This window comes from Pelodiscus sinensis, chromosome 8, assembly GCF_049634645.1.
Source record: "Pelodiscus sinensis isolate JC-2024 chromosome 8, ASM4963464v1, whole genome shotgun sequence".
Classification (NCBI taxonomy): Eukaryota; Metazoa; Chordata; order Testudines; family Trionychidae; genus Pelodiscus; species Pelodiscus sinensis.
Window position 1 is genome coordinate 59,661,678 of NC_134718.1, and position 14,133 is coordinate 59,675,810.

The window sequence follows — 14,133 nt, forward strand, 5'->3', positions numbered from 1 at the left end:
CTCAGAGTGGCTATGGCAATGTGACAGCTTAAGTCAACATAAGCATCTCCTGTTAGCATAGGTACTGTCACTCACAGGGACTGGGGTATCTAAGCTAAAGGGAGAGCTCTCTCCCATCAGCTTAGACAGGCTACACTATAGAGCTTACATCAATGCAGCTACATCACTGTTAGCTCTCTGGTGCAGCCATCACTGTCACAACTAATTACAAAGCAGAACAGATTGTTTATCATAAGCAGTTAATACACATTTCAAGGCACTATGCAAGGTGAAGTAGTTTGTTAATATCTCTCCAGTCATTGGGGCATGAGGAGAAGAAAATGCGGGAGAAGTCAGAGAGTTATGGATTGTTGTAATAAACTATAGATCAGGGGTCTCAAACTCAGTTTACCATAGGGCCAGTGCTAGTCCTCAAATCCTCCTAGCGAGCCAGCAGGCACTTGTCTGTGGCAGGGATCCAGGCATACTTTCCCACCCCCCATGTATCTCTTGTCCCTCCCTGATGTTCCCCTGATTTTGAGCCCACTGGGGACCTTTGCCACCACTACCAGCTGTTCAGCTCGGCTAGAGTAGCATCCGGTTGCTATCTCCACACCACTGCTGGCACATTCATGTGGCCTGGGGGAGGTGTATGCAGAGTTAATAAGTGTAAGCTGTGAAACTATTAACTTAGTTTGTGAAACCTAAATGTCAGTGATGCCAGCTCTCCTGATCTGATCACAAACCTCCTGATAGTTGGGGTGGGATTTTTTCTGGAAAGCCCCAGACAGGTCATTAGAATTAAGACACATCTGGGAACTTCACTATCTGATGCTTCATGCACCTGCTATCAACTGTGATCTCCCTGACTTAGTAGATTTTGCTTGTTTGTTGCTGCATGGTATTAGAAGAGAATCCCAGCCTCTTCCCCCCCCCCCCCTTTGATTTTTGAAAGGAAGACTTTAGGTCTCATGGGTTGTGGAGAAAAGCTGGAAAACATGCCCTGAGTTCAGCCAAAGACCTCAAATGCCAGATGCTAAATAAAAAAGATTCCCAAGTATATTTGTATTTGATTTCAAGAAGCCACTTTCTTTTTGGGGAGTAGAGGGGCTGGTTCTTGAGCGTGAAACTCTTGGGGTTGGCATTACAGTACATGCAAGTAGATAGTGTTTCCTCCTTTGTCTAGGAGCCCAGAGAGAGACCAGGATTCTACAAAAGGCATGAAACCAAGTCATTCTGATACACCCATGTCCTCATGCTGGGATGCCCCCCATTAACATCCACACACTCGTATTGGGATCCCACTCCCCCCCATACACATTAACATCTGCACCCTGGCACTGGGATACCATTTGCCCCCGCTAACATCCATATCCTCCTGCTGAGATCCCCCTCCTCCTGGGGTAACCAAAAGTGAAACCCACTGATCCACCCTGTTGGCTGAAGAAGCATATCAGCTCAGATGGGTCCTTTGGGCAGCGGGGTTCAGCTCATGGTGGAAGCAGCCAGCACAGCTTCCTGGACTGAGTGGTGCCAATACAGCTAGGACTGAGTGGACGCTGGAGGCCTGGGTGCTGCTGGAAGTTATGTGAATGGGTGAGTCCTTGTGCACTGTCCCCTCCTCCCCCGGCTGGAAGCCACATGGGCCTGATTAAATAACTTTTTCAAAAAATTTGTGGGCCAAGTTGTGAAAGAACTCAGGTCATAAAAGGAGATAAGTCATAAAGATAAAAGTCTGAACCTCAACTTTCCCATCTGTAATATGGAGGTGTTGATAACCCTTGGTTACTGTGGGTATGTCTACACTTGCATTCTCTTTCGATAGAGGGATGCAAATGAAGGCATTCGAAATTGCAAATGAAGCCGGGATTTAAATATCCCATGCTTAATTTGCATATTTGCGTTATGGCGCTATTTCGAAAAAGCGCTTTTTGAAATAGCAGACACTGTTAAGATGCAATTATTTTGAGAGAAAACCCTTCTCTTGAAATAACCCTTATTCCTCATACAATGAGGTTTACCAGTTATTTTGAGAGAGGGGTTTTCTCTCGAAATAACTGTGTCTTAACAGCGTCTGTTATTTTGAAATAGCGCCATAAACGGGAATATGTAAATGAAGCGCAGGATATTTAAATCCTGGCTTCATTTGCAATTTCAAATGTCTTCATTTGCATCCCTCTCTTGAAAGAGGATGCAAGTGTAGACATATTCTACGTGTCGTAAGGACAAATTCATTAATGTTTGCCAAATGCTTGGAGGTTCTTCATTTGTAAGGTCTTTGGGACAGATTATAAGGTCTCTGGTAATGTATTTGTTCAGCACATACTTTTCACAGTGTGGCCCTGGTCTATTACTGGTGCTACAGGGGCTACGTAAGTACAAATCTACTATATACTTTAGAGAGTTTGTGTGTCTGTCTGTGTCTATCTGTCTGAATCTATTTGTTCAGCTCCTCCAAAATGGTAAGAACTATGAACACCAAATTCCCTCTTATCCTAACTTGAAGCAGGTCAGGGTTTGGTTGTGCCAGGACAAAGAGATACAACTGAAATGTGATTGTTTCTCATAAAATGGAAAGGGAGAGGTCTGGTAGAAGGGACTGTTATACTGTAGAATGACCACAGGAGGGCCTGAGATGGGGACCGGGAAAGCTATAAGCCCATTGGAACAGCAGGGGGCAGAGGTGGAGTCAAGATTCCTGCTTGCCACCTGGGCAGCAAGGTCCACACCAAGGCCAGCCCCGGGGATACACATCCTGGACAGCGCAGCCCCCACTAGAGCCATCCCCAGGGAACTGCTGCCCGGCCAGCATTACCTGCACCATGGCCAGCCTGGGGGAGCCACCACCCAGCCAGCACAACCCCTGCTGATCCTGCATCTCCACCCCAGCCTCCTGTCCGGAGCCCCTCCTTATCTCCAACTCTAATTCCTGCACGCCCACGTGCCAGCCCCTGTCTCAAAGCCCCTCTTCACTTTCAAACCCTGACTTCTGCACCCACACCTCAGTCCCCTGTGCTGAGCCTCCCCCCCCACCCCCAAGTCCCTGCCCTGATTTGGGCAGCTTCTATATCCCCAGAGCCCCGCCTTGAAGGACCTGAACAGTGCCAGGTAAATCTTCTAGTAAAAGCAGTAATCATATGCAGTACTTTCTGATATCAGCAAAGATATACTGGGTTCCAATGTGCTCAATATGACCAGAAAGGATGTTTGTTTGATCTATTTGCATATATTTTATTTTTCCTCTTCCTCACCACTAGCAATCTGTCTCCTGACTCCCAATTCAGAGGTACAAAGAGAAAAGAATTTCCTTTTCTACACACAATAGTTTGTATTTACTCCTTTTAACAGTCAGCCTAAATGGCCAGATGGTCCTCACCTGGTGTAAAATGACATAGCTCTTGTTACTACAGGGGAGCTCTGCTGAGTTACCCCAGCTGAAGACCTAATGTTTTTGCAGTAACAACACTTCATATATTCAACAGGACCTGTCCTTGCTGTAATTATTGTCTTAACTACACTACAGAGTTTTTTCAGAAAAACAGCCGTTTTTCCAAAAAAACTTCACTTAAACCCACATTGCAATCATGTTCTTTCAAAAGAAAATCAAAAGAACAGAGGGGGTTTTCCAACATTGGTAAACCTCTTTCTACAAGGAAGAAGCCTTTTTCCCAGAAGAGGTCTTTTGGGAAAAAGGTGCATGTGGACAGGGAAGAGGAAGTTCTTTCGAAAGACGAGGAAAGAAGAAAAAGCACAGGTGCCCTGGTGGCCACTCTGTCCATAGTAATCACAGCTTAAATGCGAGAGAGAGTCCATTCAAGATCACTTTTTTGATTCACTTTGGCAGTGTGGACGCTGTCTTTCGGAAGAAGTTTTTTTAGATCTCTTCCAGAAAAGCTTCTTCTGAAAGAAACCTGCAGTCTAGACGTAGCCTCACTGCAGCAGCTTGGGGCCATGTGAAAAGCGCCTCCTCATGGCTGCTACTACTCCAATGGGCACAGATGGAGTAGGAGTACATATTTCCCAGCTGGGGGACAAACAGGCAGTCCCTGGGTTACGTACAAGATAGGGACTGTAGGTTTGTTCTTATGTTGAATTTGTATGTAAGTCGGAACTGGTACATATTGTAGGGGAAACTCTAGCCACACATTTCTCCAGAGCTCAATTTTATTCTCCCACACCTCCCTGGTCTGCTGGCGGGGGCGGGGGGTGCTAGCTTCGCGTCTCCCTGGTCTGCTGGGGGGAAGCAGCTAGTGCGGGGTTGCCTCACCCTGTTTGTAAGTAGGGATCCGATGTAAGTCGGATCCATGTAACCCGGGGACTGCCTGTATAGTAGAAGTTGTCTTTTTTTCTCTCTCTCTTTGTTATAACTGCTATAAATGCCTTATGATGTGACTTCCAGATTATTAACTGGTGGTGGTTCATATTATTATGGCTTTGATCCAAAAAAACATTTAAGTATGTGCACCATGGAATTCAATGGACCATGTCATGTGATTAAAGTTATACAGATGTTTAAGCTCTCTGGTGGAGGACCTTTGGGAGCCAAGTTTTCTTTCTGTGCTGGAAGCACTAAATAAAGAGAAAGTTCCTCATGTTACTCAGCTGAAGGGACTCTAGGAAATCTGAAGGAGTTATGCCTATAGCTTGTTTGGAAATATGGTAGGACCTTAGTGGGTGGAGTTCTTAGTGGGTGTAGATTTCCATAAGAAATCTACAATATTCAGCTTAGGTGTTGGTGTGCTAGGAAAACCTTTACTTGTTCTTGTTTGAAAAAAAAAATCTAGCTAAAATGAACACTTAGTTTCTAGCTAAAAATAGTTTCTAGCTTAAAACGGTACTAGGAAAATCTCTGATCAGGTGTGTTTTAAAACACAATATTAATTGAAAGTAACTTAATGTTTCTTTTCCTGAATGTGGGATTTCAAAGTTCAGTCTTTCTCTTTCAAAATTCAGTTTGCACAAGGATGGGGAAGTATAAATGATTTAAAAGTTGTTTTCCCATCTCAGTTATACAAACTATAATACAATTAGATAAATCTTCCCCAGATGAGTGCTTGATAGGAAATGCCTTCACCACTGTAGGGAAAGTTTTTAGCAGTGTTCAATTGACGCAAGGTTTTGTTTTTATAACAGCCAAACACAGCTGGAACTAAGTTGGAGAAGGTTTTTTCCCCCTTTGACAAATATTAATTTGTGACTCAACCAATTAAAAGATACTTAATGAAAGATGTTTAGAATAAAGCATGGTCGGTGACCTTACAACATATTCTAGCCCATTCTGATCTCTGCAGAAGAATTATTATGGAATATGAAGATTTTTGTAAAGCATTTACTAACGTGATTAGTATTTGTCATGTTCCTTTCTTCTTACAGTTTTTGGGGAAATTTCATTTGGCTTTAAAATTTTTGTTGTATTTGTTTACAGTGTATATATGACATGCTACGTGTTTGTACTGGTGAAGGTAAGGTCAAAGAAGATCCTCAAACAATAGCTTTTATTTTTTTAAGGCTGGCAAGTTCATCTTGTACTGTGGCTTATAGGCTTTAGAATTTTCAGGAGGAAGAATTTCTTTCCTGGCCCAGAATCATTTTGGTTTACACTGTCTGAAATGAATTCAAAGAGTGGCCTCAACCTCTGAAATTACTGAAGGATTTTGCTATCTGCTTGTTGTTAACATCTATTAACACACAGCCCCTGATTTTTTTCCACTGCATGCTAATGCAAGAATCTACTAATAACTGAATGTAAGACAGATTTTTGTCATCCCCCCATAAAGTAGGTTGAAATTGCCTCTCTTCTTTACATTCCATTGATCATTTCCCTTCTCACTTTCATCTTCTCCTTTGTTAATCTTTCTTTAGATGTATTATTCTGCCCTTAACTTTTCTTTGGTTAGTAAATGACACCCTGGAGTTAGCCATTAGGAGATGGGGGATCTGGAACAATTTGCATAGTGGGGGTGCTGAGGGCCATTAAACCAAGTTGTAAACACTTTATCGGGGTGGGGAACCTCAGGCCTGGATTTGGTCCTGAAGGCTCAGGGCTCCTCTCAGCATTGGGGAGCCCACACTGGCACTCCAACCCCCCCCCCCCAGTTGGAACACACAAAATCTACTAGCCTTGGCCCCCCAGGCACTAGTGTGTGAGGAAAATGGCTTTCTCCTTCTCAGTGAGGGTTTTGCGGGGGGAGGCTTCCCACTTGTGTGCAGCCCCAACTGATTTTTCTGTGGGTCAGTGGCCTCCAATCCAAAAAAGGTTCCCCGCCCCTTCTATATATGATGGAAACCCCTTCAAGCCAGGGGGTGCTACAGTACACCCCTAGTTCCAGCACCTCTGTTAGAAGACAAGCGCATTTGTCTTTTCTTTGTTGACTCCTGACTTTTCCAAAACCTCCCATGCACCTTCCTTCAGAAGGGAAAGGCCATGGGGTTTTACCAGCTCGCGGTCTTACATTAGCAGCGCCCTTGGGAGTTGCTGGCCGAGGGGAGCTGCTAAGCCGCGACACAAGGCTGGCTTCAGGACCACGGAGAGTACCCCAGCCCATCAGCCCATGCCCAGCAGTGGCTCGCCATGCACAGCCCGGACCACGCTGCTGGGAGCGCTGCCGGGGCTAGGCAGGTGTGGAGGCGCGGGACCCCACTTCTCTGCCCGGGGTGCTGGGGCTGGGGCCCGGGCTCAGTTTCGCTACCCCATTTGGCTCTGCCGGTCAGGCGGGGACGGGCGCAGCACGGTAGCCAATGGCCTGCCGCCTCACGCTCCGGGCGTGGGGAGGGAGGTGCGGAAACTCGTTACTAAAGCCGGGGCTGGCTCAGACACTCTCCCGGCGCTCATCCTGCTGGATTGTGGGTGCCGGTTCACACTGCGAGCTGGGGTGTGGGGGGTGTGACTCCGGGGGGCCCACGCTGCTTCCTGTGGCACTGACTTAACCAGGCAGCCGGGTTACTGGACAGAAGGTAGGAGAAGCCCCCAGGGGAGGGAAGCCCCTTTGTTAATGGGATGATGGTCATGGAGATCTCCCTGCTGGGGTCTTTGAAACAGTCTCCGTGGCTGGGGGGTGGTCCCTTAATTTGGGGGGGTCCCTAATTCGGGTAATCCTTCTTCCGTGTGCGTTTTCATAGCATTGTGTGGCTCATTGCACTGCGTGTTGTAATTACGGATTATTGATTATGTGCCTGACTATACTTTATCATCATCCATTTGCTTTTCATTGTAATCTCTGCTCCCAGTGGAGGTGTAACTGCCTGCCAGTCTCCCAGTCAGTGGCCATGGATAGCATCGTCTAGGTGCTCTCCCTCTTTGCTTGAGTTTCCTATGGGGCACGGATAAAAACTTCAGAAGTGTCTGCAAAGGGAGGGTGTCACTATTTCTTACTGCCTCTTAAAGCTTCAGCCAGGTGTTAGTACAGCAATCCTTAGGGCTCAGGGGAGGGTCTCAGTGTACATGTGCCTGGAGGCATGGCTGTTACTAGAAGGAATGGCTGTTCATCTCTTCCTCCAGGTGTTTTGGCTGTACTTGTTATTCTCCCCTAATGAGAGGCTTGAACTGCACAAAGGATGGAGCACCCATAAATGTTCACAAGGTATGTGTGCAAGGTGCCATTAGTGTCTCTGTGTGTAAGTGTCCCTAGGGCCTGTGGCAGGACTGGAAAAGGAGGCACCGCTAATGCCCTTGGGGTGGGGCAAAAGGAGAGTTGCCCTTAGTGCCCAAAAGGGTTGGAGGTGCCACTAATTTCCACCTTTCCTTGCCCTCTAGGCAAAGATGGCTGATTTCTTGGAAGGCTCAGGCTCTGTTCGCCGCAACCAGAGCCAGTCTGCACTCAGCCTAACCGCCAATGGGGCGTTGGCAGTGTTCTAGAGCTTGCAGCTGGTGCACCAGCTGAAGGTGCTGATCATCCTGATGTATGCAGCAGTGGTGGTGGTGGGCATGGTTGGGAACTGCTTGCTGGTGCATATCATTGTGAGGGTGAAGAAGATGCACCATGTCACCAACTTCCTGATCGGGAACCTGGCACTGTCAGATGTGGTCATGTGCGCCACCTGCATCCCACTCACCCTGGCCTACGTCTTTGAGCCCCGGGGCTGGATCTTCGGCAGTGCTATGTGCTACTTTGTCTTCTTCATGCAGCCCGTCACCGTCTTTGTGTCCGTCTTCACCCTGGCAACCATAGCTGTGGACCGCTACATTGTTATTGTGCATCCTCTGCGACATCGCATCTCGCTGCAGCTGGGTGAGTATGTGGTGCTTTTCATCTGGATCCTTGCTGGCTGCCTGGCACTGCCAACCATGGCTCACACCTACTATGTGGAACTGGGCCAGCAGGAGCTTTCTTTGTGCGAGGAATTCTGGGGGGAACAAGAGCACCAGCGGCAGACCTATGCCTTGCGCTTGCTGCTTATCACCTACCTCTTCCCTCTCCTAGCCATCCTGGTCTCCTACACCAAGATCTCCCTCAAACTTAAGTACATGGTTATGCCTGGAACTGTCACTCAGAGTCAGGCCAACTGGGACAGAGCCAAGCGTAAGAGGACCTTCTGCCTGCTGGTCATGGTGGTGGTGGTCTTTGGGGTGTGCTGGCTGCCTTTGCACACTTTCAACCTCATCCGGGACATCAACATCAGTGCCATTGATACGTATTATTTTTGTCTTGTTCAGCTGCTGTGCCACTGGTTTGCCATGAGCTGCACTTGCTACAACCCCTTCATATATGCCTGGCTGCATGATAGCTTTAGGGAAGAGCTAAAGAAGCTACTGGTCTGGCACGGAAAGTGGCTCCTTATGGGCAAAACATGTCAGTGAGTGTTGTCATCTGAGCTGCTACTCAGCAGCTCCTCTGGCAGGGTCACTGATCTACATTCAGCTCCACAGTATGTTATATCTGAAGTTGCAAACAAAACCAATGAGCTGTGCTATCCAAATGATTCCAACCATGGGTCAGGCACAACTTGCCAGATTCTACTTTGAAAGCTATGGACATCAGTCCTCTTTAAAGAACTTGTGTCTCTAAGGATATGTCTGCACTACGCAGCTTTTAGTGACAAGGCTGTGTCAATGCAACCCTGGTGCTTAAATCACTGTGTGTGATTGCTGTTCGTTGGTACTTTTGCTGACAAGATACTTCTACCCTCCCACAAATGACTTTCACTTTGTTGGCAGGAGAGCGCTGCTGCCAACAAAGCAGCGTTCACACTTGCACTCCATGAACAGCAAAACATTTGTTGATTAATTGCTAGTATAGACACAGTGAAACGTATTCTCTGCAGATTGTTCCTTTGGAGGTACTAGCCCAGGAGAGGGGAATTGGGATGTATGTATGTGTGTGAGTTAATGAATTCACTTTTTAGTCTTGCTACTTAAAAAATTCACTTTTTAGTCTTGCTACTTAAAATATATTAAACACATTCATAGATATTTGTTTTGAAAATCAGTGGAAATCATTTCCCCCTTCCTACCTCCTTTCCTGGCCTAATCTGGTGTATAGTTTATAAAGGAAATGGATGCAAGGGACATCTTAGTGAGATGTTTCAAAAATTCCCCAAAAAGAAGATTCAATAAATAAGAATGGAACAAATAAGTATGGATCCCTACTCTGAGATGCTGTGTCTCTGCAGCTTCCTCTAAAGAGGCTCAGAACCTTTCCAAATTGGTGAATACATTATACAATTGGTGATAACTGTTTTGGTTCCCTGGAGATTTCTTTTTTAAAAATCTGGGAATGTTAATGGTCAACATGCTTTCCTATTTTGTGCACTTAGAAAGATTCCTTTGTAATCTTCAAGCGAGTTTATATTCTCTATTTCTTGTTTTAAAATAATAAAACTATCATTGGTCTGAAAGGCCCTGCTATAGGTCAGAACAGAAATGATTAACAATGAAGGCCAGAGGGTCTTATTTCTCAACCAGATCCAGAAGAGGTGAGGACCCTGGACATGGCATTTCTGGCCTGTATTGCCAGCTCTGCAACTAACCTGCTGGGGAAATCACTTTCACCTTTGCATCTGCTTTTGCACTATTTAAAACAACTTCCTGCCCTCTTTAAGATCTAAGGATAAAGAGTGTGGCATAACTATTAGTTCATACCAATACTTGATCTCATGCCGAGACTGCAGCCAATGATCCAAAGTAGTATCAATGGTGATGAAACCTTTTAGTACACCTGTGCACTAGGAACTAGTTTGAGACTATCAATTTATTTTACATATGCCACATAAGAACAATCAACGTATTAACTCCAGATTCTCTTGCCCCGTTAGATATGTACAATTGAAGTGGATTTGAAAGATTCCATAACCAGTCACCCAAGTTCCCTCTACACTGCATGGCAGCAGAGCTTCACCGGTGTTTAATCAGCCCTGCCTAGAGGCTCAGGGCTCAATGCACTGAGCTGACTAATTGGGTAGGGCTGATTAATCATCTGTGAAGCTGTGCGGCCACTCAGCTTAGAAGGAACATTGCCAGTCAGTCGCTAATATTCTGTCTTTTTTTCCCCCTTTTCTTTTTTCTCTTCCTCTTTCGCTTTCTCGTTTTTCAATCTCTGATACAGCATGAAGTATCCTCTCATTCATGTCTAATGTATTCGCTGTTTTGTCTAGTTGTGAATTAGGACAACAAACATCTACAAATTTTTGTGAGATTATACACTGTCATTTAAATATGGGCATTGTTAATTAACCACAGAGACTCAGATTGTGAGCTGAATCTGAAATCAACAAAGCTGGACTTGGTACTGTCACAGAATACATGGATCCCATGATTTTCATGCTTTTAAAATAAAAAAAGATGGCATTTTCATCTATTCCTTTGTTTTGCTAGTGCTGAGTTGATGGGTGGGTAAATCATCTCAACAAATTTCACTACCCTGTTACACTGTGACAGTAGTTCTCGTATTGGGGAACAGGAATTCAGAGCAACCCAGAGGTGGGACAACAGACCAGATAATCATAGAATCCTAGAACACGAGAACTGGAAGGAATCTTGAGAGGTCATCAAGTCCAGTCCGCTGCCCTCACCGCAGAACCCAGCACCATCTAGAATAGCAGAACTATATTGTTGCTAATTCTCAAAATGGTCGTGGGATAACATACTGGAAAAATCATAGGGTGAGGAAAATTGCCAACTCTACAGTTTTAGGGCCAATTTTTAAAACCAGCTTCTGTTTTGGTATTTATAATGAACTGAAGCTGGTGTGGTTTCCTATTGAACCAGCCTACACAATCTTGAATGCCCTTCTGATGCTTTATCCAAATTACGTAAATCTTGGAAGAAATTTGTAACCTCTTCATTTCCCACCATGAATGCCTGATCTCCTTACTAGTTGAAGATTTATAAAGGTTGCTGGGAACTGAGCCCATAGAAGGCATTTGACACTGCAGTGAGTCAAACAGCATGGTGCATGGCTGCTGATCATCATCTCCTGCCTCTGCATAAACCAGGGGAGTGGAGATGCATCCTAGGATCCTGGTGATGCTCCAGTCAGGTCAGCTCACCATATGATCAGAGGGTAGAAGAAAGCTGGGACTTCACGGGTAGTTGAGTGACTCTTTGTGAAGGGGACAGGATGAAGGTTTCTTGGTGGGTTCAAATTTTGACTGATCTAGCACTCGACTCGTCTGCCTTCTCCCTTTAGCAATGCTCTGCTCCCTTACCCACCATTTTCAGGTGGGCCTGAGACCTCTTACACCCTGTGACACAGAGAGAGAGAGAGAGTCTGGTTTCTTATGCCACGTGGTTGGGACTTGGCAGGCCTTTCCCCTTCTTTGCCTTTTCAGGGATTGGTCTGGTGTTCCCTTTCTCCCTCACAATGTAGCCTGGGAGCAACCATTAATATAAAGGGAATAGATTTTACCATGGGGTTACAGCACTCCTGGCATGGGTCTTAGCTATCAACCAGGGAGAGGAAAACAGATCCCATATCCAATCATTTCAGAAGCCCTGTCCTGTGAGGGTGCATGGTCTGGTAGCTAGATCACTGGAAGGGGACTCAAAAGATCAGGGTTCTACTATTGACTTTACATGATCTTGAGGCAGTCACATCCCCTTTCTGTTTCTCTTCCCACCTCATGATGGATTAATACCCAGGGCCTGCGTCCAGGGACCCTAGCCAAATTGGAGGCCTTTGACAGTGGCTCCAACTCCCTCTGGAGCCAGCAGGCTCAGTGGCCAATGCTACAGGGGTGCCACTATGTTGCATGTCAGGCTGTGCCTGGGCTGTTTCCACCACAGGCAGCCCCTGCATTCTATCTTGGCCATCCCTGTAGCAGCCTTCCCCATATTAACTCCTCCGCCAGAGAACCTTTTGACGTCCACTTGGGTGGGGTTGCTTCCCCGCAGTTTGCACTCCATTGTCCTATGTAATATATTTATTACAGGATTGTCTGCAAGCAGTATCTTTGGTGTGAGATTGAAAGTGCAATTGGCCTGACGTAAGTGACTGACCCTTTGAGGCTGGGATTAATCTAAATATTGCTGTGATTCTTGGTGTAAGGAACCATCTATCACAAAGGCAGGTTTGCCTAGGTAACAAGATACGTCAGAGTACCCCGGGGGAATGTCTGACTCCATTGTAAGGCTGCTACAGTGCCTGAGGAATTCATACTTGATAATTGGTTGGAGACATTAAAGTATAGAATTGGCAGGCAGCTTGGGGCTGGTGTTTTGATTCTTAATAGTCTGCCCTGAGACAAGTACTCACCCTCTTGGGTCACTGCAGGTCAGCTTGACAAAGTAACTAAAAATACAAATGCAAAACCAAACAAAAAGTGATTTATTAGACGTTTACATCATGACTGATAAAACATTGCACCTATATACACCTGTCATCAAAAGATCCCAAACCTGGTATTAGCTGATGGTGTCTCACAGCTCTCCTTCCACTCATTTACAGCCCATAAAGCAGGTACTGTATGAAGTATTCTCATTGTGCAGAGGGAATGGAAAGTTAATAGCACCATTTTACTGAGGGAATACAAAGGAGAAGAAAAATGAATGGCACCAATTTCAAACTTGGGTGTATAATGCTAGGTGCATCTAGCTTTACCTGAACCATGCGCTGCCCCACTAGTAGAACTGGAAACTGGAGGGCTGGCAAGGTCCCTGTGTGACGGCGCGTTGGGGGTTCCCCGTCTCCTGCACCCCGAAATGGCACAAACAGACTGCACCAGCCAGTGGAATTGAGGGTGGTTTATTGCTCCTCCAGCACAGCGCAGCACAGATGGAATCTGGTCACAGAGCTGGGCTAGGATGCCTCAGGCCCCCTTGAGATGGGGGAGACTGGGCCCCTAAACTCCAGCCCCTTCTCCTAGGCTCTCCTCCATGCTTCCAGCCAGCAACTAACTAAATCCCCTTCCAGCCCTGCCCCCCAGCCAGGGCAGCATTCCACCTTCCTTTGTTCCTCTCCATGGGGGGTGTCTGGCCACTGGTTCAACAAGTTTGGCACTACCTTTGCATAGTGAGGTTTCCCTGCTGGGTCTTGCTCCAGACAGCAGAGGTCACCACATCCCAGCAAGTACCCCCACTACGTCACAGTTCTCCCCCCTCCGAGAGCAAACTGAGCAGGGTCACTCCGCTCGTGACCTAGGGAAGTTCGGGTCCTCTGCGTGGGAACCCGCCCCGGGGACATGGGTGCTCCCCTTGACTCAGGCCGGCCGTGGCAAGGCCCCACATGAGCTGGCTTCCCTCTGTCCACTCGCCGCCCCGCTCCAGGGCGACTGGCACAGGCCTGTCCTCGGGGGTCACACCCACCCTTCCGCTGGCCTTGATCTCTGGCCAGGGTCTCTCGGGCCGGGGCCATGAGCCCAGTGAGCCTTCTCTGGACAGCCAGGGCGGCTTCCACCCCCGAAGCTCCATCCAGGGAGGTCTTCCCCTCCCATAACTCTCTCAGCAAGCCCAGAGGGTCTATCTGGGGTAGAGACCCCCAAGCCACTTTCCTCCTGTCTTGGACCTTCCCGCCCCTCTGGCAGGAGTCACAGGACCGGCAGTACCGCTGCACGGCTGTAAAGATTCCCGGCCAATAGAAGTGCTGGAGCAGCTTCAGCCGGGTGCTCCGGATCCCCCGGTGGCCCCCAACGGGGATATCGTGGGCCAAATACAGCAGCTTGAGGCGATACTTTCGGGGGACGACCAGCTGCCGCTGGACACCCCATGCCCTCGCCTTCCTG

General features: G+C 47.0%; 1 protein-coding gene across 1 annotated transcript; it reads left to right on the forward strand.

Annotated features, from left to right (window-relative positions):
• The first annotated feature begins 7,738 nt into the window (after positions 1–7,738).
• Positions 7,739–8,790, forward strand: PRLHR (prolactin releasing hormone receptor). Its single transcript, XM_075935786.1, is given in 2 exon segments — positions 7,739–8,735; positions 8,738–8,790. Coding segments are annotated over 2 exon segments (1,050 nt in total).
• Positions 8,791–14,133: the final 5,343 nt, after the last annotated feature.